General features: G+C 42.6%; 1 protein-coding gene across 1 annotated transcript in view; it reads right to left on the bottom strand.

Annotated features, from left to right (window-relative positions):
* The window catches only part of grk3 (G protein-coupled receptor kinase 3), a 65,161-nt gene that overhangs the window by 30,961 nt on the left and 7,852 nt on the right, over positions 1-26,348 (bottom strand). Inside the window, 3 exon segments of the mRNA XM_044175045.1 lie at positions 2,400-2,501; positions 2,658-2,731; positions 20,795-20,871. Of these exon segments, the coding sequence (XP_044030980.1) occupies positions 2,400-2,501; positions 2,658-2,731; positions 20,795-20,871 (253 nt within the window).

The following is a 26,348-nucleotide window of genomic DNA, read 5'->3' on the forward strand; positions in this document are numbered from 1 at the left end:
GAGCCTTTTATTACCAGACCGCTTCTGATTCAGACAAGACAGCTTATGAATTAACAGATTTTCAAGACAGAGCGTCATAATTCTGCTAGCGGACCCTCACTAGTTCAAAGTCAGTGTAACTCAACCACTCTCCCTCTCTCTAATCAACTGCGTGACAAATGCAATCCTGCTAGATCAGGCAAACAAAATGGTATTTCTCCTTGAGGATTAAAATTTCAGTGTTATATAAATGGATGCAGGCTATTAGTCTACACAAGCCACAGCAGAAAAGAGTAATCATAGTAATAGTTATCCGCGGCTGGCAACCGTAGCGAAGTGCTTGCTTTGCATCCCAGCCTCATCAACCCATTCAGAGCGCATATGTTTCTCATATGAACTCCGGACAGTGGAAATACTTTGTTTGGGTAGAGCGTGCGCTGCCGTGCAGGAGGAGGAGGACTCATCCGTAATGATGACTGCTTTTGATTGATATCAATACCGGTCAAAAATGACCGCAAACCACAAAACTGATAGAACCGCAGGGCCGCCTGACGGGCGGGCGGGGCGGCAGTCTCTCTGCGCCGCCGATGACAGCGCTGTCAGCAGCCCGGCAGGACAGGCGCCTCATGGTGCGCTGGGATTTCACAGCTGAACTAGCAGGACGCACGCTTTTACTTTCTGACTGTGTCGATATCGATTCTAGGCCTACATGTATTTGGACGTATCCACATTATCAGCAAAAGAGTGGAAGGCAATATCAACAAAACTATGTTGCTAAATATTTTTGCCAAAACTACTATAAAAGTAGTACTGTACCCACTTCGCTCTTGTTTTAAGCACTTCTTTCATGGTGACTTGTGACTTGCACATGTGTGACTTACTCCCACCTCTGGTGTTCGTCGCCTTTTCCTAGACCTGGTCCTTCCTGACCACTAGACCAAAAAAACTGTGAAAATCAACTTGATAAACACATAACAAAAGATCTCAACTGCCTGTGGTAATTCTTCCTGACGCTACCATCGCTGTCTTTTTGTTGTTTTGTCATTCAGACGTGTGTCTGTTACGGCTTTGTTCCACCATGACAGAACTACAGAAAGAACCACAATGCTCGGTGATATTTGGCGCCTGGTGTGCGAGAGGAAGTACCGATATATGAAGGAGGAGGAGTGTTTTCTGTTCTCTCTCAGGCTGCATCAGTGATGGACATACGACCGTTAAATTAAAATCACTGCGAGAGCGGGGGATTCATTCCTATATGTAAAGCCTTTTGCTTTATTTCATACATACATTTGGCACGAGTGAAAGCTGAAAACAGAGGAGTGATGGTTTAATGACTAAGTTTTTTAAAAACATTAAACATTATTATTGTTGTCTGATCTGACATGAGAAGCGTTTATTAAATTGACTGTATTTTCACTGTGATGATGAGAGATAAGTCTGTTATTGTGTCACTGTGACTTTTACGTAAAAGTTTATTCCGACGTAAAATTGCCAGAACATTTACGTACCGAGGTGCTCTGTCCCGGTGGTCGTCCAGAACTCACAGAACTGCAGTCACACACGTGACTCTTGTTGTTGTTCTGGGTTTGAACGCGTTATATCTGCGTGAAGAAGGCGTGTTGATGCTACAACATCGTGCTGCTGTGTGTGTCTGGTAGCACAGCGCTGGTTCCCAACCTTTGGGACTTTGTGATGCCCGAAAAAGCAAAACAAGATCTGCTTGTGTTGCAGGACGCATCCGTCTGCGAGCTGTGAGCAGATCAACCAGAGGAGTGACTTCAACTTCTCGGTGGAGCTGAAATAATTAGTCGATGAATCGATTAACTGATCGACAGAAAACAAATCTGCGACCCGTTTGATTACAGATTAATCGTCATTTTTCCAGCTGAAATGGCAGCCACTCTCTGGTTCCAGCTTCTCCACTCTGAGGAGAAGTTTTTTCTTCATCTTCTTTATTAATCTTCATATTTGTATATTTTACACAGTCGGTCAGACAAAACATATAATAATGAGGACATCGCCTTGGACTCTGGGAAAGTGATGCACTTATTTTTTTTTACATTTTATAAACCAAACAACCAACTGATTAATGAATTAGGAAATAATGGGCAGATTGATAGATGATGAAAATAATTGTTAGTTGCCCTACTTTACAGATTGTTTGATTTAAGTCATTTTTAGAGGCCTGTGGAGGAAAAACTATCCAATACGTCACAGGAAGAGAGAAATAAAAGATTCTGTTTTTCTTGTCTATCGTTTCAAATCATCTCACAGCCCTCAGATTGATTTTCGGTGGGAGATTGGGAACCACTACAGTACAGCAACCTGCAGCCAGAAGCACAGGTGTGTGCTCTGCGTCCCTGTATGTACTTGACCTCGAGTGCATTAGTGACACGGTGTGGAGCTGAAGGTGCGCTCACGTGTGAACAGGACAGAAGCTCCTTCATGATGTAGCCGTCGTAAATCTGCCGGCTGCGGCTCAACCTCTCCTCCTCAGAGTCCAGCTTCTCGTAGTCCTTAATCTGAAACAGACACACAAGGTCATCTTAACGCCGCGACAAAGCAAAGCGCTTCCTGGGAGGGCTACATCTGAATGAGCGGGATTACAGGCCTAATCTCTCATCCATCCCATGATGCCGTCTAATCCCGAACACACACACGGGACACTTTAGACTTACTTCTTCGTAGAACTTGAGCTGTGGCACGGCCTCGTCGATCTCATTCATACAGAAGTCCTTGAACAATAGGAAGCCTGGAGGACATAAAGAAAAGAGACACACTGACTATTGATTGTTTGTTGTTTTGCAAACACTCCGTTGGTTACAATTAACTCGATGCCAGCGATAAAATTCTTGTGTTCTGGATATTTTTTTGCCACGCTAGCAGCGTCCGGACCGAAACGGCTCGCCAACTATCGGATGGCTTGCCATGAAATTTGGTAGATATTCAAGGTGCCCTGAGGATGAATCCTGCTGACTTCGGTGATCACCTGCCGTGTGTTCACTCTGGTCCAAAAACAAGAAGCGCGAGGTCATCATCACGACAATGAGAACGTCATAGCTAATACAGCCCGATGCTCCTCTCAAAGAGAATATAAAATTCACAAAGAAACAGAGTGAAAGATGCTTTCATTCCTCCGCAGTCCGGCACTAAAACTTCTGGTTGTGCTGTATGTAACAGATGGATTACAGACAAAATGAAGTATAAACAGTCAGTATGCATCAAAAGAACACTTTTAATTTGATTTGAGTCCATGGCAGGTACGTTTCAGGGCTGACAGAGACATAAGTCCCTACTGTCGATAGGCTAAGCGTGGTCGGAGCTCACATGAGAAACCGTTGATTTGCGAGAGATATGATTGGCGGTGTCCGTAAACATCCTGCCTGATCGGCACTGCGCAACTCTCAACAGAGATAAGAAGGAAGCGAGATTCGTTAGCTACTTCCATACACTATATATGTAGTTTACTTATTTTGTCATATATCAGATTTGTGTGTGCCGGACCACTCGGAGGTCGCTTCTGGGCCGGATGTGGCCCGCGGGCCGCCAACTGAGTACGCCTGCTATAAGCCTTAATAATGGATCGAGGTTGGCTTGTTCTTATTAGGGGCCGCTACAGCAGCTGACTCTGAGCTTTCCCTCCAGCCTACAAATGTACACACACACACACACACAGAAGGCACCCGGCATTATTAGCTGAAAATGACACACTGTCACTCTCAAACACACCAACAATGGATAATAATCTCACGACGTGTAGTCAAATCCACACTCAATGAAACGTTATCTGAGGAAGAGGAAGGGGCGGGGGAAATAAAAAAAAACACGCATCCACGTTGCTTGCAGAGTTGAGACGCACTGTTGCCATGGCAACTGCCTCCGTGGCTACCGGCTATGTGTGTGTGTGTAATGGTGTGGCGACACAGAGACGAGATGTACAGTAGGCCGCGCTGCTCGCCGGGAGGCCGGGCCGGTGGCTTGTGGTGATCCCCTGGTTACTGTGTAATGTCCGCAGCATTACCGCACTGCTGGATGGTTTCACAGTTACTCGTGGTCACAACAAAGACGTACGTTAAGAGGACAACTAGACACCAGAGACAGAGACAGAGAGGAGTAATGAGTTAAGCAGCAGCATGTTGCTGAGACGTAGCGGCCTCGGGGTTTGCGTGCGGTGCCATGCTCCTCTCTGAGGCTTTACCCGATTAGCATCAGGTGTTAGCAAAAATAGTCGGCTAATAAGATCTCAATCTGGACAGAGATCATGGGTCTGGTCGCTCATCGCAGTGTGAATGCAGCACGGTGGACTGTTGGACGAGGAGACGTAATGTTCGAGTCTCTCACAAGGTAATTTCAGTATATTTCAACAGCACTGACATTTTATAGACCAAACAACAGATAATAGTTTGCCTCAACAGCAAATTGAAGCAGGAGCAGATAAAAAGAGGCTTTTTGAAATATAATAAACTTATAAAAACAGGAAATTAGCAAGAAAGTCTCTATTTGAAACAGTCTTGTATTAAAGGTCTGGTTCTCTCTGCAGCTCAGATAAACAAAAGGCCTCTGCAACTGTGGGAGAATTTACGATTGTTTAGTTACAGAAATAAGGCACAGAACAAACGAAAAACGAGCGTCTTAGCTTCACTGATTCAGTTTAAGGCACACTCGGAGCTGAAGCCATTTGTTTTGGGCCTATCGTCCATTCTCACGTCTTCCTCTCTGCTTTATCTCCCCTCCAGACGTGATGCATCATTTCCCCTCTGCCCCGATGCTGACACTAAGGCTCGTACAAACAAACATGCTCACATGCACCCACACATGGTGTACGTACACAGCGACTGCACAGGGCATCCATGTTTGCAGAATGGGTGCTGCTGACAACAGCACACACACACACACACACACACACACACACACACACACACAGGGTTTCAACAGCAAGAACTAAACGTGCGAGAGAGGTATTAAGAGAGAGGGACAAACGAGTTCTTACATCACCAAGACTCAAGGATTAACCTTAATCGCTGAACACTTCAACACTGCCCAGCTAATTCAACAAATGGCCTCTTCCAGAGAACAGACACGCACACACACACCTAGCTCAAATCAGACGCCAGTTCCTCTGAGCTTTGTCTCATTAGCGAGATCACCTGAACTGTCTATAAATACCGAGCTGGCTTGTTCTGACAACTGCCTCCGTCCTCCTCCGCCTCCAGCACACACAGGAGCAACAGCTGGCCACGCCGCGTGGAGCAGGTGGGGCTGAGGATCCAGACCGGGTTCTCAACTGGAACCAGATCTGGGGATTCATTACAAAATGTGACGTTTTATTTCGGAAAGCCACGTTCGGCCACTGACGCATGGGTCAATATGGCGGACTGGAGCGAGCACATTTTTACCAAGTTTCGCTAACGACGGAGCGATTCAGCCACGAGTGGTTTAAGCAACTGCAACTAACTACGATTCATCTGCCGGTTATTTTCTGGATAAATCGATTAATAATCTAGTCTATAAAACATCTGATAGTTCTGAAGTGAGAATTTGTTGCTTTTGTTTTTCTCGTTTTGGTCGATAAAACAAGATATTTGATGTCACCTTGGAGAAACTGTGTCGGGCATTTTTCACTATTTTCTGATGGTTTACAGATTAAACGATTAATCGAGGAAATATTCGGCAGATTCCCTGATTATATTATTTTCATAATTGTTAGTTGCGGCCCTAATCAACCAACAGTCCAACACCCTAAAATATTAAAATTACAATGATAAAAAAACTGAGGAGAGCAGCGAATCCTCACATTAGAAATTAAACCGACTAATTGTTTCAGCTCCGGTGCGATCACTGCACCAAAATTATTTCCTGCAGTGGACGAAGTCTGTCCGACATGAACCATTTCCTGGGTTTGTGATAGTCCGATACCCCGGCATCAAAGCCAGGTCACAGGCCTTTGAATCACATCTATGACTTTGATCCAAATAGAAATAAATTCAAAAGGAATGAAGTGAAACTGAGTATCACGATTAGCCAAAGCTAGCACCTCCGACCACAAAAAAACCCCCAAACCAAACGAGTGTAAGGTCGTGTTCAGACCGGCTCTACGTGACAAAACGTCCCCTCAGCCCCTGAAATGAATGAGGGGCCAACTGAAATATGTTCAAGGATTCCTGGTAGATTATTTAGTAACATGAAGGGCATATTTTTACTGTTCCTGAATGCTGACTCATATTGCTGTAAATGTGCATTTGAGGAACCTTCATATTCATGGATCTATTACTCAAACTGGATTTACTGGATTGTATTTCATCGTGTACCTGAGGCAACAAACCCACACCAACACATCCTAGATTAAACACTCCGTATCTTCAACGTAGAGAATATTTCTATTTCCTTTACCTTTTAACCCAAAAGAATCACTAAATACTTCATCATGAACCCAAATCTCCTGTATTCTGTTTTCTTTTCATTCTCAAATAATAGTTTCTAAACAAATATTCTATAAGAATCAGAAGTGATAAGCAGAATCTTAAAAGATACCCGACAGTGTGCACTCAAAGTACTGTATCATCCCCCTCAGACTTCTTTCACTGTCTCACAAAAGTCGTTTTTTGCTCCGCCTTCTCACTTTGTCTGTTCCCATCAGTGTTATCTTTCAGGAAGTGCACGCTTATCCACGTTTTCAAAAGGGGTGTTTCATTCACTCTCCCGTCCTTTCCTCACAGAAATACGTTGGGTCAGCACCAGGTCAAGCAAAACCATTCAATAACAAATATAAGTATGTAGTAAAGTATACTTTTACTACCCTTTACAGTCAGTGACTTCGCCAGCCATTCAGCTTTACATTTCTGCTCTATTGTGAATTTAAAACATGCATACCAGTCCACGGTTTCCCCCTCGCTGCCCTGCTGCGTAAGAAGTGAGCAGACAGAAACAGGCTGCTGTTCATCTGGAGGCGAAGGAGCACTCAAGCATTATTTTGTTTCAACTCAATTTATGGAAAAGAGGGGAAAAACGTTTCTTATTGAAGGGTCATGTGAGACAGGGGATGACTTGACTGTGTTGCATTATACATACGCTGACCTTTACCGGTGGAAGCGAGCCAGCGCCGAGCCGACCACGGCGTGCGTGCATGTACTGCACAATGTGACAGATATTCATTCAAATACGTCAGGATGAGCAAACACTGTTAACTATTCTCCCGATCTTGCTGCTCTCTTGCCCTGCTGTCTGATAGTGATTACCAAGTGTGAGCGCTAATATTGGCTGGGAAAAAAAAAAAAAATGCTATCTGACAATTTGCTTTGAATTGAGATTTCATAAAGTGGGTCTCAGGTGCAACACTGGCCCAGCATCGTAACGGCTACAGCAACGTCCAGGTAGGGCTTTATTTACAGGCTTACAGCGCAGTCTCTACACGTCTTAGCTAGTCACGTATGTAACATAATACAATATGTCACATGTCGTTATTTTCAGTTAGGCTATTCAGATATAAAGTCATTTAGCATGTAGGTAGTACCATTCATGTTCTAGGACAGTTTATAAAGGTCATGGTTGCTTTTACTAAAGACAAAAAGGGTGCAGGGAACGCACATCCACTAATAAACTGCACTAACAGCTCCCGTCAGTGTTTATTAAGCAGCGTTTCGATCTAACAGAGATCTTCGTCAGGCATCGTCAAAGGCGGCTTTCACTGTCTAACAGGAGAGAAATTTCTCTTGGTTTGAAGGAAACGCTGCACAGAAAACAACACACTTGTATTAAATAAAATAACAGACACACTACTCACAACTAGTGTTGATTCTGAGGAAAACGTCTAACATTATGATCGTGAGGCAAGATGTGAACTTATAAGGAGCGTCTTCTTTGTGTGTTTTCTAAGCGGATCTATGGATGTTTATCTATGATGGACGTCACAGATAACGCGAATGTTTATGGCGCCTGTCATCTGTCGTAGTTATGACCCTGAGAAGAGGGGGTGTTATTCCTGACACTGTGTAATATCACTTAAATATTACGGACAACCTGTATTTATGGTTATGATCTGTGCGATATGGTGAAGTGGACCTTGACACCCTCCACATTACGGCAGTGACTCATTTTCAATTAATCAATTAAAGCAGAATTGCACGTCCACTCCAAATTCCAGCCCAAGCAATTAATACTTGAAAACCAAAGCTGCACATAAGCAAAGCTCATATGCAAGCTTATGCTCATTTTTCCAAATATAACTTATCCCCAACCCTACAGTGTACATTTAATTCCCCTTAGGTCTGTTATCTGCTCGTCAAAAAGGCAGAAAAACTAGAACTTTGTATGATAATTAATAAAACCTGTCAGTACAGCCTGAACATTACGTCTGAGCAGCAGAACAAATTCTAATCAAATATTTATCAGACACAATTAAGCCTTCATCAGTGTAGCAAATCCTATTTTGAATTTTTATTACTACATAAAAATAAAATGATTGTAATATGAATCATCAGAGGTCTCAAACAAATACATTTAACTTCCCGGATATCTTCAGGGTTAGGCACTGCACGCTGGACAGCATGGCAATGTGTCACATGATGTTAGATATACCTTTAAAAAGACTCAGCTTCCACATGCTTATTTTAAAAGGCACTTCCTTTATGATTAAAAGGCCACATCGCCGGTTACACAAAGCACTGAAAGCCCTTTTACTTCAGCAGGTATGAGGCTTTCATGGCAGCTTCATACTTCATCAACACACGACTGTTTGCAAAACATAAAACAAATTACAGAGCGGATGTCTCGTCCTGGAACAACTTTGACTGTTTACAAAGCCTGCTGCGTTGAATATGCTGAGCGAGACTACGGCTCCTGACATTTGAACATGCTGTACTAATTCAAGCGACTTTCATCAAATTATGCACACCTTGAGACGAGTTTATTAAAAAACAACAAGCCGAGAGAGTTAAGCGTGAGCCCACGCGCTCAGCCAGGAGCTGCATGTGGAGAGACAATCCAGAGCAGAAACCATGATTTATACACGTGGGTTAAGACCTAACGGGCTAACCAGACACACAGGACACGACAATAAAGAATACGAGTATATGGAGAGTGTCTGCAGGCCTGCAAACAGCTTCGTCACATCCACTTGCACAGCCAATCTGGATACATCTAACGTAATACTTGGGGCCGTTACCATCGATCAATACACACTGGATGAAAGCGATGTGGTCGCCAGCAGATGGTGTGACCTTTAACATTCATATTTAGAAAAGATGAAGACAAAAAGCGATATGAACCAGTTCGCACGTACAATTCAGGACGAAGACACACAGACTCCCTGTCTGAGAGACACGTGGTGAATTAAAAGATCGCACTTGCGCACACACAGAATCTGGAAAGGGGAACGGTGTGGGTCAGACGAAAAATGAAAAGAGGGCAACAAAGCGAAAAGCTGACATCTGTCTCCGTAGAGTGTAGAGAGGAGAAATGGTAAGCCAGTACAGCCCCCCCATGTTAACCAGCCTGAGTACCATTAAATACCAGCAACAGTGGAGGGCAATGCGAGGTGTGGTGCCAGTGGCGTGAGGGGTAAAGGCTCCGGTCACGCCTGCATCTAAAAAACTGGCGACATGAAGAACCCGCTACGATCGGCGCATTCGCTGGCCGGCGTCAAGTAAATCTGAGTGTGTTCGACTTTGTTGGGACTTTGACACACGAATTTACACCACTGACCAATACCACGCCGTCTGACAGCACAGCGTGTGTTCATTCAGTGTCCTGGATGGAAGCATCAGCATGTGTTATGATTCTATACAGATTCCTGTCACATGACAGCATTGTCTGCGTCGAAATCACAAAAAAGCCTTATATTACTTATATTACACTGTATTATACCGTACATACTTAACCTCTAAATCCACTTTGGTACTTTATACTTATTTTAGCTTTTATACTTTGCTGTATTATAGCGTATTATATATTGATTTGCTCAGTACTTCTCTTCCTGTGTGCGCTGACGTGACAGCGAGCTGCTGTACTCTCACCACGAGGTCCGTTTAGTTGCTGTTCTGGAGCTTTCAGTCGTATCGCAGAGTTTCCGAGGCCGAACTTTAAACGTAAACCAACATGGGCGAGAAGTCCTATCTAATACACAATTCAATGACAACTCTGCTGAGGAAGATCATGCGATACGATGAAAAGCTCCAGAACAGCCACCTTGTGGTGAGATTGCTTTGTCAGACCAAAAAAAGCGTCCCTTCTCCCGGTTGCGAATACAGACGGTGGGCAAAACAACATGAACACTGTATGCCTTTTCCCCTGTGGTTATTTTTCAAGTAGTGTGTGGTTTTGCTCAGTAGAAAACAACATTATTGTATTTATCAGTGAATTAGACTACGGTGGGCAAAGCAACACAAATCCCTTACATCTCACAGGCGTTGATGTTACTGTGCTGGGTAGGCGTACACTCTGTATGTGCTCACTTATTATTCATTAAGTATTTACATTTGTATTTGATTTTATTACAAGCATGAGGAAAAAGTATTTTAATATTTCATTGTTTAAATCTTAAGTTGTTGTTTGGTTTGTGAGGCCTTTTGAGCTGCATGTTGCGTCTGAAAGGTGCTGAATAAGTTCATAATTATTATTACTACTATGACCAAAGGTTATTCAGGGTATGTGATATAATGGTTATCATTTTAGCTTTTGCTGTATAAAAAAAAAAGAAAAATGCAGACTGACTCCAATACATGTTATAATTAAAATATAAAAACTGCATTATGTCGTCATCGCCCAGTTACTGTCAAATGCAATTTGTATTGTCCAGCAACTCCGACTGGCTGGAATCAGATTCCTTTGATGTGAAGACAGTGTGAATCATGATGGATGAATAAAGGACAGACGTGAGAAGGACTGGAGGCGTGGACAGTCTGTCGACATACACATCCTGGCCTCTAGGAGAAACGCTGCATTGTGGGAAAAAAAAAAAAAAAGAGATCGTCTAGGCTCTTTCCACTCATTGCTCTCCTTAAAACGCCGTCCTCTCCATTTCCTCTCCCCAATTCTCATCACCTATTTTATTCCTCCTTTAATCAATTTCATTTCTCCCCGTCGACAAGCAAATGCAGCCGTTCTGGTGAGGTTCCCATGGCAACCACAGTTGCTAGGCAACGCACGACTCTCCATCATCCATTCCAGAAGTCTGACAGATGGAGAGGGAGAATGCCAAGGCAAGAGTGAGAGAAGGGGGACGGAGACGTTAGGAAAGAATGAAGAAGAAGAAGAAGAAGAAGAAGAAATGGCCAAAGCAAAGAAAAGAGAGGAGGAGCGGTGCGGCCGAGAGGTGGGGATGATGCAACCCAAATAAAACTGTGGTTCCAATAACCTCCTCAATGATCCTCTCTTGATATGGATTCCTCCCGTGCCGTCCATTAGCCCCCAGCTTCACATTTACTTCGTTTATTAACGCATTTTGTTAGGCTCCGTTTTTTATGAATGATATTTCAACGCTACGGCATGCTATAAAGCTTTGACTTAACGTACGTCACCGACCCAGGACAAGACCTGGTGACTCATTCATAACTTAAAAAAAAAAAAAAAAAAAAAAGATTTAATCTGCATATATTGTATGTCAAGCACCTTGATGCTGTTCAATAATAGCGAAATAAAACATCCATCCATCCATCCATTTTCTACCGCTTGGTCCCGTTAGGGGTCGCGGGTGACTGGAGCCTATCCCAGTGACTTTGGGCCTTAGGCAGGGTACACCCTGGACAGTGGCCAACTCGTCGCAGGCAAGGACAGACAACCATTCACTCTCACATTCATTCAATACGGGCAATTTAGAGTTATCAATTAACCTACACATGCATGTCTTTGGACGGTGGGAGGAAGCCGGAGAACCCGGAGAGAACCCACGGTAACACGGGGAGGACATGCAGACTCCACCCAGAGAGATTGTGTGATGTTGGTCTGGTCCGGGAATCGATCCCACGAACCCACGATCTCCTTATTGGGAGGCAGGAGCTTTAGCCGCTCTGCCACCGTGCACCCCACCAAAATGAACGTTAAAAAAGGTTGTTGATTTACACATGTTCATGCTCCTCAAGATTAAAAGGTGAAACACAACTTACAACAAAAGCCATGCATTAATAGAAGGCATAATAATGCATGACATGGAGGCCAATGCATAGGTTTATAATGGATTATCACCGTTAGCATTGTTAATTACTTATTTTGGGACAATCTTTAAAGGAAAGGGTACGTTGGCGTGACTGTCTTTGTGAAACTGGGGACCTTAAAGAGCAACTTAACAGCTTGTTTTAGCTTGAACACGCCCCCTTCACAATGCATTTAAGCTATTATCTTTCCCCGACTGTCTGCACGGGCGTCTCAGTCATGTTAAAGATATTCCATTCATAGAACAGTGGTTCCATACATAACTCTTGTTTTACGGCCCGCATGTCGCTCGTATAACACAAAGAGTCTTTCTCTACCGTCTGTCATTAAAAGCAGCGACACTGACTCCAGCTTCCCTGACGGTCCAGGCGTTCCAATACTATTACTACTATAGTAGTAATACTATACTGTAGTATTGGGGGTGCAGGGGTGGGTGAGCAGGACGTTGCCTTGTACCTTGACGATGATTTGCACAGACTCTCCACAGAGCATTACTTGATTTTCTCTGCAAATGCAAAAATGAAAAATAAAGTGACATAGTTCACAAACTAAAAAAAAGAAAAAGAAAAGTGGATTTAGTGGCAAGTTACTCTTTAAAAGCAGCAGTAATTGATTTTCTCGGAGGCAGCAGAACAACTCAAATCCCACGCTGACGTGTCGTCAGCTTATAACGTTGTTATAGCGAACGTGTTCACACATCCAGCAGACACAGAGCAACGCTGTTCGCCAGGTAGTTGCTAAATTTGTGGCTGAAATGGGCTGAAAGATGCTGAACGCTGCACAGAGCAGAGGGGAGCCGGTGATCTTATCTGTGGGTTTGTCACTACGAGCAGGTTCCGTGCAGTAATTTGATCCATTGTTTGTATAAAAATACTAATTAGCGGAGCTTTAAAGCAGCGGCCACTACATCACAACTGTGTGATTATGTGTGATATGACGCACGTCTTCCAGCCATGCACATAAAGAAACTGAAGTCTCTCTCAGGAATATATAATGTCTTACTGTGACACAAACAATGAAATCCAAGTCTTCTCATGTAAAACATACAGCCTGCGTTGGAAAACAACAGCGGGAAGCGTGAAACAGCAGTACACAGTAAACTGGCTACAGCTCTGAATGCAATCGTTATTGTAGGAAAGCATTTACACCAACGCTCAAAAGGTTTGGAGTCAGCTGCTATCTTGGTGTTTTTCTTCTTTCCTTCAATAATGGCCATTTTAACACAGCTAAAAACTGTATAATTATACACCAAATGTTTTATTTACATTAGAAAGAGTTGTAGGATAATTAAATGATTAGTTGATGTTTTGTCTCTGCAGTGTAGCATGACAGCGGAGAATACTGTTGGAACCATTTTCTCCCAAATACTCTTCGATTTTTTATTTCTTTTCCAGTCCAGAAAAGCGTAAGTGACCCTGGATCATTTCTGAACCACAGCGGTGCAGCTTGGCTCTAAATATTTTGGGAAACCGTTGTACTTTGGGCCCTCTGCAGTCTCCTCGGTGGTTAGATTGAACAGGTTCAAATGTTCGGCTGCTACTCTGTGATCCAACTCCAGCGGTGCTAACCCTCGACTAACCTGCTGTTTCTATTGTGAAGTTTTAACAATAGCTTTGCTAAAGCAACACGCCTGTTAATTCCAGCTTGTTAGAGGCATTATTGTGCACTTGACACTGAAACAGGAACCTGTTCGTGTCTAAATCTGCACAGATTTTAATGCTCAGCTTCCAGTTTCTTTCACCAGTGACTGCTGATCTCATATATTCTTACTGAACTGTTGCTCCGAGGATCTTTGTCTCTTTCTGCCCTTTCAGTCGTCAGTCTGGTTGAACCATCGTACAGCGTTTTGTTCTCCATGTACAAAACATTACTTTTTTGCAAACCCTTCATACAAAATAACATCCATTTGTAAAGAAGACCTAAAACCTAAAAGCATGAAAGACCATTCAGAAATGGAGGTTTCCTCGCAGCCATCTGACTGTACCGAATCAAGCTTTTGTGGCAGGACACTCCAAACTTTTGAGCGGTAGTTTTTAAAGTATTCAAGGTGAAGTAGTGGCCATTATGCCAGCTATATTTAGAGCGTACAGAATGTCCATTACATAATGGTCATCCTGCCTGACCCTGATTTTGTGTGGCCCATGGACTTCACAAGCAGGAATCTACTCACAACCAGGCTCTCACAAAGGACTGGCTACCCAGCTAATGTTAAGACAGGTGGATCTCCTCGACACTGCCGTCTTCAGCTTCGTAACAAGGCTTAAAAATAGGCCACTGGCTCTCACCCCCTCAGGTCTCTGGACAGCAGAGTTCATGCACTGACTGTGAAGGACGCTCTAAAGATGGATTTTTAAAAAGGAAACCATTATTCGCTGTAAAACAGTCTTTCAGATGTTCAGGTCTGATTCATTTGATGCACAAACTTGCCCTACTCAATCTAATCTAATTCACCTACTTACATTTTATTGTTGCGAAAACTCTCTAAACTACAAATTGACTATTTAACACTGTATCTCTACATTCCTGCAGCGCTGCAGAGTCTTCTTCCTGACCTTGGTTGTCATGACAGTCAACAAGGCTTGTTGAGCTAAAGGACAAAGCATGTTAAGAGTGCTTAAATCAAAAGCAAACTCACCGCTGAGCTTCTACAACTGTTGATTAAAATCGACTTCCAATTCTGAAGCTAAAACCCTTCGAGTCAACTCAAAAAGACAGGCAGATTTTATGCACGAAATGGATCCATTGTGAACCAGATCCAGCACAGGTAAACCCTCTACCTGGAGCTGTTTGAACAAACCGTGTGTCCCTGTACAGATCCAGCAACTCAGATTTGACGCACGTTTCTGTGATAAAAGTCAAACTCTCTCTTAACACAATGCAAGCTAAAGATCCAAGAGTGTGTGGCAGAATAACTTAAACAATTACCATAGATTTCACATTCTGGATGTTTCTGGGAGCGAAATTAGAGGGCATGCTCGAGTGTAAAATAATAGGATTTTCAATTGGAAGAACTTTAAAAATCAATTCTAGCTGACAATGGCAGCCAGTGTTGATGTCTCACAATTTTGTCTGCAACAAAACCACAGCAGCGGCATTTTAAATGAGTTGAAGGACATAGCAATAATAGAGGCAGACAGATTATTAAAGCATGAATGGGTCTTTGTGTCCTGTTGTGACAGGACAGATCTTACTTTGGAAACGTTGCAGATAAAACAGCCCAAATAACTGAAATGTGCTTCAAAACCAAGATCTGACTCTAAAATGATGTCTAGGCTTCCTGTTTTAACTCTGTTTAACAATATAACGTAAATGTATTTCAAATACAATATGAATAAAAGCAGTATTAACAACGTATACATTATTATAAGCTTGTTGTTTTAGATAATCATTAAATCATAAAGCAACCGGCTTGGGTTTGTGGTTACTGTTTGTACTGCTGAAACCGCTACATGGCTACCTGGACACCTCTATGGTCACATGGTGCTATGTTTGACAGCTATCTCTTCTTAGATGCAAAACCACACATTTTCCATTCAAATGTAGACAGCACACTGTGGCTCTCTGTGGTGCTCTCAGCCTCACAGCTATTTCCCTGAGCTGTGCTGCCTAACGCAGCGCTGCCTGGGCTCGACACTTCTTTCAGATCTCTCTGTTGTCCAGTTAACGGGCCGAGCAAGAAGAGCACAAAGAACCAGTAATGCAGCAGGTCGTAACATTAAGACACACAAAAAAAAACAAAAAAAAAACAGAACGCTTTGATGTTTTCAAATCACTGATTAACAGGACGGCTGTGGCTCGGGAAGTAGAGCGCTATATAAATGCCTTTTATTGCCCATTTACGAATGTGCACATGATGACTACACGCTAACAGACTGAGGCTAAAGCTACGTGTCCCAGGTAAAACGTCAGCATCCTCACCAGCTGATCTGTGCAGAAGACATGGAAACAAAGCAGCAGCCGTGTTCTTGTATTGTGGGGCAGCCAGTTAGCCGTAGCATTATTCTTTTTTTTTTTTTTTATTACTGTATTATAGTGCAGTATTGTGAGGAAAATGAAATGAAATTGAATGCTCGCCTGTAAGTGACCTTTAACCTCACAAAATAACGTAGTTAGATGTCCTAACTCTTGGCTTTGGAAATTAAGCTAGGTTACTACTAAAGGAAGCTAGAGCCGACACACACACACTGTTTAATCCTCACACTTTTGCTCTTTTTGGTTTTGAAAAGGCTGGAAAAAAAATGATACCACCCTCCAAACTCTCTACAGAGTATCTCTCTCACTACAGCTCCACGCACACCCATTAAATATCTGGTGAAATGCAAAGCCTGATAAACCTGCTGTGCCTAGTTACAGTTGGTAAGCTGTAAACTGGGCTTTCGCCTAAAGGTCAATTGGGCGAAGGTCATGAATAATATAGCACTTCTCATAATTCTAGTCCAGGGGTATTGATGAAAATGCATCAACAACAACAACACCGAGTATCTATATAGACACCAAAAAGTAAGAACCACCAAACCAAAATTCAGAAACTGGTTCATGTCGCGTGATCTGAAGCTTCAGCCTAAACTGGTGAATCAGAGTCAACTTGGAAAACTGATCTGGGTACAGCGGCGGCAGCAAGTGCAGGTGTGATGGATGCAGTTACGCAGCTTGTCGTAAATCAACTTAAAGAAATAACAACTCTTACAGATTTTAGTGCTGATTTTAAAGCAGCCCCCCCACAAAGCCTTTCATAAGCTAACCCCTTCATATATCAGCGACTGCCTTTCATTTTATGCTCGAACAAGGACTCCGCTCTTCTGCTGCATTTCTTTTAGAAGTTCCTACAAGAAATCTGGTGAGGCTGCTGCCTGTTTTTAAAGGCCCTAAACTGTCCAACAGCCTCCCTCTGGATCTTAAAACTCCCTTAATATTTAAAAAAAAAAAAAAAAGAAAACACTTATTAATCTGGCTTTTAATTTGAGGTAATCCAACTTTGTCAGCTTTTAAATTTGTATTTTTGCTATTTATATATTTTTTCCTTGTTGGTTTTCTTGTGTTTTTTTTTAAAAATGTTTTATCATATTGTTATCAAATGTTTTATTTATTGTTATTGTGTATTTTAATTTTTGCCTTTAATCCTGTTTTGTAAAGCACTTTGGGCTGTATCTTTGCATGAAAGGTGCGGTACAAATAAAGTTATTATTATTATAATAATAATGTCCTCAAACAACACTCACCAATGTTAACTGCTCTGAGATCCACTACTGCAGTTTCTGCATTAAGTGAAAATGATTGGTCAGGGCAAAAGCAACCCTTTTGATAGGTTTTAGGAGAAAAAAGAAAGAGCTCAGCTCACTGTAACAAAGAGGTCCACATTAGTGGAGACCAAGCCCACTATTATATCACAGGAATTAGATGGGAGACTTCTGCCTGTTGATTACCTGGAATGTAAATGTCCCAGAGGCATAGGCACATTAACTGGCCTGGTAACACATGTTTTCTGGGAGACTAGCTAATGAGACCTGAGAGCTGGACTAATGACCAGCAGCAAGCCGGGGACAGGCTCTGGCTCAAAGGAAGACAGCAAGACAGATAGTCTGATAAGGAGGGAGATGAGAGAAGTGGTCACAATGAACCCATTAGGAACAATACAAGCCAAGATGCACCAAAACACTCGCTGGTTCCAGCTTTACGAATGCGAGGATTTGCTGATTTTCTGTTTTCTATAATTGTAAATTGAATATTTGTGGGTTTTGGACTGTTAGTTGGACAGAACGAGTAACACGGGGCTCTGGGAAGCTGTGATGAGCGTTTCTTTTCCAGAAAGTTTATAGACTAAACAATTCATGGATATCATTACAGGTTTATTCAACTGTTTTTGGGAGTTTTTAACCCAAAAGTCAAATCTCCGTGTGCACAGTAACGTTCAGGTACGTCACCATCAGACACAGGTTTAATGATTTCCCTGAAGAGGAAAGGCTTAGTTTGTTATTTGACTTAGATTAGACTGAAAACATCGAACAGTCCTTCAATTCGGATAATTCTTCTGGTTGATTATAAAAGACGTGATTTGTGTTTTAAATAGGGAACCTTTTTGTGGCAGATTGCCTAAATTGCACAGCTTTGCAAATACAAAGTTCTTTGTTTGCAGTGGTGAAACATTTGCTAGACACGAACATAATGTCGTACATAAAACATTACAAGTCCATGTTGGCCAGACATTTTAATATGCATGACTCCCCTCGGGGATCAATAAAGTATTTCTGATTTGGATAAACTAGAACTGCTTGTAGAAAAAAAGTTTATCGATCATGAAAATATTTGTTGGACCAATCAGTAGCAAGTAAACAAACACTGCAGTGCCCTCTTAGTCCATGAATGTAATTTGATGACAAACATCATTCTCCAGCATTTGGTTCAAATCTGTTTAGCATTGTGTGCACAAACAATATCTTAGATATGATTCGGTCCGCAACCGACTAATCTTTCAAAAAAAAAAGTCACGATTAATAGATTAGCTGTTCGGTCTACGACATTCACAGTTTCCCAGAGCCCAAGGTGACGTTATCGAATGGCTTGCTCTGTCGAGGCTACAGTCCAAAACCCAAAGACATTCACTTTACAATGATATAAAACTACAATCCTCGTATTTGAGAAAATGAAACCAGACAATGTTTTGGCATTTTGGCTTAAAAAATTGTTATCAAAAATAGTTGCATTTTAATTTTCTGTCAAATCGACTAAACGTTTCAGCGCTGGATCTGATTAAATATTCTTTAAGTCAGTAATTTTAGACCTATATCATTTCCCGCTGTTGTGTCATAATCTGATCAGCAGCATTCGACATATTGCAGCTGATAGTCTTGACTGCCTCGAGTTTAAAACTGGTGTCTAATAAGCATGTGCACACCCACACCCACGCAGTAGAAGAGAGGAAGTGTCGAGTCTGACAAAGCGAGAGCTGAAGACAAAGGAGGAGGAGGCAGGGAGAATTAACGCTGTCTATTCTCACAGGGGGGCTGAGACCTAGAACAGTAAGTAAACCTAGTAGAAGCCTGCAGGGCGGCTGCGGTCCCCTGGTACGCCACAACTACTGGCACACGGCCGGTCTGCTCAGAATGGAAACAGTTGGAGGAGCCAGCACAGAGGCACTGCTACCGACTGGAGGGCAGGAGGAAGCAGGAAACATGACGCTCTGCACCGAGCCACTGCATCAACAACAGTCACACTACACAACACAAACAAAGCCGCCGTATGATCACAGCCGATAACTGTGCACAGAGAAGCGACGGCAGATATCTGTACGCATACTGGAGCAAAAGATTAATAAGCAACTAACATCACACTGACGTTCAAAAATCCTAATTTGGGATTTTTATTTGTGCTGCAGGACAATCTGAGAAAAAGTAACGAAGAATATTTTGTCAGGATAACATTCAAGCGGTTTATTTTAGCCGCATGGTGTGAAAATGTTAAGTGAAGAGTTTGTGATTGATGTCTTTTGTCCAGTCAGCTTTGTGGGCATGATGTCAGGACAAGCAGCCGTAATGGAAGAGCCCCAGCAAGACCAGTAACAACACCTTACCTCTGACCGCCAGCGATCAGTGCGGTAGATGTAATATCTGGTAGATGTAGGTGCGCATTGCTCGCACGGCTAAAGTGCCACATAGCAGATACAGTGACATTAATGAAACCACACAGCACTAGTTTCAGAGGATCACCAAAGTCAGCGGGATTCGTCCTCCGAGCACCATGAACACCCGTACAAAATTTCATGGCAATCCGTCCAACAGCTGGTGAGATATTTCAGTCTGGACCAAAGTGGTGAGCCATCCGTAGAGCCATGCTGCTAACATGGCTAAAAAACAGCGAGGGGAGACGAAGGGGATTTTATCAACCTGGAGCCGAAATGGAAACGACTACTGGGACAGAACCCTTATTACACTCGTACGCAGTTAAGCGTAAAGTCAGCCTCTGTAACTGCAGCCATTGTGGCCATAAGTGACAATTACGGGACAGTGTTGAATGTTAATACATATTGTAACATACAGTTTGTCATTAAGTCAGCAAACTGACTCAGTAATGTCCGTTACATGGCAATATCGACCTGAAGTTTGCCAACATTAGCGAATTTAGAGAGTAGACTTGACAAAAAAAAAAAAGTCCACTTACTAGCTTTTTTGCACAGCTTTCAACTAGAGCTAGACCGATAAATTGGCCGCGCCAATATATCCCGCACAGTACATGTCTTTCACAATCTGTTGTGTCTTAAATATATCACTATTGGATTTATAAGCTCTCGAACTATCAGAGATATCAGTATCCGTCTTAAAAAGCCGGTATCGGCCAAGCTATACTTTCACCACATCTCACAGCCTTCATCAGCAGATCGGATTCCCTGTCTAATTCCCTCAGCAAACTCCATCAGCCGATCAAGACCATTTATTTATTTCTGTATACACTGAGAGCATGTCTTCAGCAGCTCGGAGCAGCAGTGTACCATGGTTGTGTGAATAAAACAGATTCCAACAATTGTTTTATTGAATAGTCTGTGGATGAGCCGTCTCTTCCCTTCTGCTACTAAATGCTGGTAATTCTATTACAATGTCTACAGCATTTCATCACATTGGAGAGTGGATATTGTACTTTAATGTAATTTTTTGATTTAAAAAAAAAAGTGTTGACTTACCAATTTTCTGGTTGAAAATTTTGTCAAATGTCAGTTCATCTCTCTCCTCGAGGTACTTCTGCATCACACTGCGAATACTGTGAACACAAGGAGGTGGGGGGGGGGAGGAGGTGGATTAATACACAGCATCATTACCAGTTCACTCAGCCAGATGCAACAATAATCTAATGTCAGAGATGTCCGTCCCGTCCTGTCCTGTCCTCCTCCTCCTCCTCCTCCTCCTCCTCCTCCTCCACCTCCCGTCTGTGATCCCGGCCTAGGTTTGGGACTCTCCGGGCCACCTGTCCCCCGACACAGTCAAACTGCAGGGATGGAAGAGGGACACATGGGACGCTGCCGGGGAACCTGGAGGGATACATGCTAGCCTGGGAACAGGTGTTAATGAGCGAGGGATTGGGGAGAATGGATCAATTAGCACCCCCTCCACGGGCCCATTAACACTACACCAGCGCCCTACATACACGGGAGAAAAGTGCCCAGACTTCACCCGCAAACACCTCTGCAGGCATATTTTATACTGAGCATGTGCAAGGAGAAACCTTGGCTCCTTATGTCTAGGTCATAATTTCTCCCAGTATTTGCACTTTGACAGTGTTTGCTCACATTGCGAGGTACTGTTGTTTTCTGTTCCAGCAGCAGACAAACAACACAATCATAAATAACCTTTTGCTTCCAGGGTCGAGCCCAAAGAAAATGTTAAAAACTATAGAAGCGTTTGCAGAACAAAATGCACGTGACTGCAGTGAACACTGATGCTGGTTTCTGGATGACTTTATAAATCATACAAATACTAACTGACCTTGAGCCATATAAGCTGAGTTATACAGATGCAATGGGAGTGAATGAGGACTTTATAACACTTCTGCATTTAATGTTTTACAGTTAATAACTCAAACTGCTCGGCTTATTCACAGCTGTTCGGTGTGCGATACTGAGCAGTGTGAGATTCGAATGGCATTTCTCCTGTACGCAGTCGCTTAGTTATAAATACAATGGGTCTCAATTGGCCTCCAGTGCCTTTAATGCATTATAAACCTCATAGTAAACTGTACGTATCGTCACAATCAGCTGCTGTACATGTGATCGTCGTGCAATGGTGAGCTTTTTGAAATATCAATGACTTTGTACCGTACACGTGGCTGAAATGTAAATACAGTGGATGTTTTTAACATGTGATACATTAAAAAAAGAGTTACGTCTTCTAGCATTAAAACTGTAGGGGGTGATGTGCATCCAAAGTGTCTTTTAAAAAAAACAACAACTGATTTTTCACAAATAGCTCATTAAATATTCTAATTAATGCATTTATAAAAATGCAGGAAACTGTACCACTTACTCATGTAGCGATATATGTACGTACAGTTTATGTAAAACTCTCTGGTGAGCAAAAAACAGAAGACTAATAAAAGCTAAATTTACCTTCTTCCCCCTTTGAAAGGCAACAACATGTTGATATTGTAGGTTATATATTAAATCTGGGCACTGCGACCTGCACTAAAACTATAACTAGGTCCAAAACCGGGACTACTTGCCACCCAAAAAGTCATCACTGACCAGTACTCCCAGTATGTGAATGTAACCTGGGCCAGTACAGGCAGATTTGTTGGGAGAGTGGGAATGAGCAGTGGATGCAACCTTTCGACTGCAGCCGCAGCTACAGGAACAAGAACCTAGGAAGTAAACACTTCCTCTTTCAGAGGAGGCCTGTTTGTGTGCCACACTGAATCATTAGCAGCTGACTCTGGATTATTTGTATAAAACCACACCACTTTAACCCTAAAATCAAGACAGTTGGTAATATTTACTGTAATGGTCATGCCTTGTTAGGCACGAAAGGTCTGGGGGTGAAAAGTTTCCGAAAAAGTATGCATGGTTAGTGAGGTTAGGTAAGAGAGGAGTCAGTGATCTTATATAGTGTTACAGACAGTGTACAGACAGCTGTGGGTGTCCGTGTACCACATGGGGTTTTTTTTATTTTATTTCATTTACCAAATCACACAGAACACTTTCTAACTTCAACAAGGGCTGTATCTGGTCATGCAGAGTTTGCATTTTAACTGCTCAGGCTTTGACACATCCCTTTGAGATCTCTATCACCACCCCGATGCGATGGAGGTAAACGGTGAATTGTTTGCGGCGTTCAAGCATCGCAACATAACATTTTAAAACCCCAACAGCAGCATTTCTTTCTAAAAAAAAAAAAAAAAAAAAACATGTTGCAATATTACACAGTCCTTGCTGTGAGCAGTTTTCGTTGCTTTATACCAAAGAAAACGTCGGCTAGCGACCGGAGCAGAACAGAAAACGAAGCGGCTCCCGCTGTGACGATGCAGTTTGAGTGACAGAATGACTGCAGGCCCATAGTGATAAATAAGGCGATATTACCTACAGGGGGACTGCCGTGACGCTGAAAATGTGTGAGTGGTGGGCTGCCACAAGTGAATGAATGTAGCTGGTATTCATTTGCTGTATTTTGAAGAGAAGACAACCGAGAGGAAACAATCAACACAGAGTCTTCGCCTATTTAACGTGCCCCCGTGTGCCATATTCAAATATAAACCGGTCATACACCACATTTGCTGCAGGGTTGGGGCTCCATGTGCCCCCAAAACACGTCTGATTTTACTGAAAAGGAAATAATTAGTGTGGTATCGCCACAGTCCTGACATAGTTAAATTTCTGAGGTGGTGCACATCAGCTGCAGCGTTGGTGGCTACAAGCGTAGGCTCTGTTGCTAACACCATAATATATAATATATACACCCCAGCCACGCTAGCGCCAGTGTGTTGATAATGCATCACTACAGAACGTGTCCCACCCCTGCTAGCTGGCCTCACCCTAAACTCATCCAGAGCCAACGCAACAGCAGATCTTTGTCTTTATCGAGAGAAAATTGCCACTAGAGTTGCAGCAATGAGTCGACTGGTCGATCGGCTGAAAATTAAAATCGGCAACTATTTTGATTTTGATCAGCAAAAATGTCAAAACTTAGTAGCTCCAGGTTCTCGGATGTAAGAATTTGCTGCTTTCCTTCGTCTTACATTCTAGTGAATTAAATATTTTGGGGTTTGGGACTGTTGACTGGACAGCACAATACATGTGATCTCATTTTAAAATGTCTTCTAATGTTTCATAGACCAAATGATTAATCGATAATGAAAATAACTGTTAGTTGCAGCCCTACGCGCCGCGCTCCTGAAGTACATGGCAACATCATGTTCGATACGGGCAACACGCCCTATCAAGATGTTCCATTTCATTCTTCCTGACCGCCAGACGGTGGAAACCCAGGTGCTACACACCTTCTCTGGCATCCAAAGTTCACAGAGCAGCAGTTACGTACTCCATAATAATAATAATAATAATAATAATAATAATTTGAAAAGCGATTCAGAGCGCTCGGCCGAGTATTTGCGCCGCAGTTACACTTGAGTGTCACACGAGCCGTAACGGCATCGAAGTAGGCAGCATCGTTGATTCAGAAACTGAAAAACGTGGCTGAAACTCGCCCGGTGAAGACGGGTGGGGGGGGGGGTCAGGAAATAGAAAGATATTCTGAAGTGTCCTTGAGCAGGACAGTTTATTCCCGTTAGTGAGAAGCGAGGACTCGCGGCACTGTCCTGCGCTCGTGTCCCACGCCAGTACCCGCTGTAGGCTCACTGTATGGCCGGATTCAGACACGGTCCACAAGAACGCGCTCGGCACTTTGCTTTTGGCGGCGGTTACATAATTCTGCCTCCATTACATCTGCTTCAGCACGAACCAGCTGTTCAGGCTACATTCCTGCATGTGTTCATACAGTTCTTCATATATTCACACTCGTCCTGTACTAAAGTACTGTACTACTTTGGTCTTTCTTTAACAAGGACCATTAAACCATCTGTATACTACTTGTACTTTCCATCTCTGATATATATACACAGTAAATATATTATCATACAGCACTTTGGTCAACTCTGGTTGTTTTAAATGTGCTTAACAAATAAACTTGATTTGATCATTTAACCTCTGCCCCATTTCATGTCTCAGATTCTCAGTTTTTACTTACTCGCTGTCATTGTTGTGCATTTGACAAATGAAGAACTTGAACTTAAAAAGGTTTCAAAAGTAACAGGAGCAGTCAGAGTAAAAAGGCCCAGAGGCCCAGCTTTCATTAGCTGCTGATCTCCACCCCGACCCTGTGACAACATTGTGTTGGTGACTATTTAACACTACAGGAAGTAAGCAGATATGTAAATATTTAACATATTAACAGGATGTCACGCACATTTCTATAGCTTGGTCTGTGGGCATGTAATTGAACTGTGCTGATAACACACCACACAGTGCCAAGCTCCAAGATCCTGACCCGTTGAATTATTATTATTATTTTTTTTTTTTAAACTCGACCTGACCTTTAAATCGTTACTTTATAGATCAACCTCTGTATTTCTCACAGTGCGACGGGACAATGAGCAGCGTTATATTTGGCAGCGCCTCTTCAGAAAGCTCAGCTCAAAGCTGATAATACAAACATACAACATACAAACATGACCCGAGCAGCAGGGAAGGACGCTTATTTCTGCTTATTTAAGCCTCTAGACATGCAATTACTCTCTTTACCGGGGAAACTAGTTAGACTTTGAAACCTGTTTTTCTGGCTACTGCTTGGCGTCTAGCTGCAACAAGTGCAGGGTTTAGGGGGTGTGAATGGAGCCGCCTAAGACAAATTGAGCAATTTTCAGACAAGCAATCATTTCCTATTAATTCACAGAGGGACTAAAATGCTTTTGCCATTTTAGTTTCACTTTAGCTACTGTGATAATTGTTAAAACCTGATATGCTCCAATGCTTTGTCTTCAAAAGCTAAAAAAATAAATTAAAAAAATAGCTCTTAAGATAAACAAAGCTATCTCAGTGTTGGCTGGAAACAGCAGTAGTAGTAGTAACATTGTTACTTTTGGGATTTAGCACCTTGTGTGATTATAGCACGATGGCACCATCCACGTTCATTCTCCAGCTGAACTGCCAGTTTATGCAATTACAAAAATAATCACTGGCTGCAGCTAATTCACCGCCTCGACAGAAACTTCAAAACGAAATGTGAATACCTCCAACGTGCAACAACTGTCTGCTCCGTGCAGGTTATCTGTGGTGCAATTATGCTTTTGCTTTAGAGGTAAACAGGCAAGATATAATTAAAAAGATGCCACCGTCATGCTGATCTGAGTTCCAACAAAGCATAGCAGCTGCTAACGGGACGCGCTGCACTCTTGGTAACTTCAATACTAACACTGCTGTCTACAGTATTTTCTAATCAGCAACCATAATTGCTGCAAGTTCTGCAAAAATGGGGGGAAAAACAAGTCACTAAAATACTGACAAATCAGCTGAAACACTAAAAAAAAAAAAAACATATGGGAGGTGACGGAAAAGCGTGATGACTCAAGTGTGACAGCGGCATGCTCCTCGGAAAACTGAGGAGTTGCTTCAAGTGTTTGACGCAGAATTGACTTGGAGGGGTCAAATGGGCCCTTTGGTGCTTTTGGAAGGAGCATAAACAGCACTGTGAAAA

This window comes from Siniperca chuatsi, linkage group LG18 (assembly GCF_020085105.1).
Source record: "Siniperca chuatsi isolate FFG_IHB_CAS linkage group LG18, ASM2008510v1, whole genome shotgun sequence".
NCBI lineage: Eukaryota > Metazoa > Chordata > Actinopteri > Centrarchiformes > Sinipercidae > Siniperca > Siniperca chuatsi.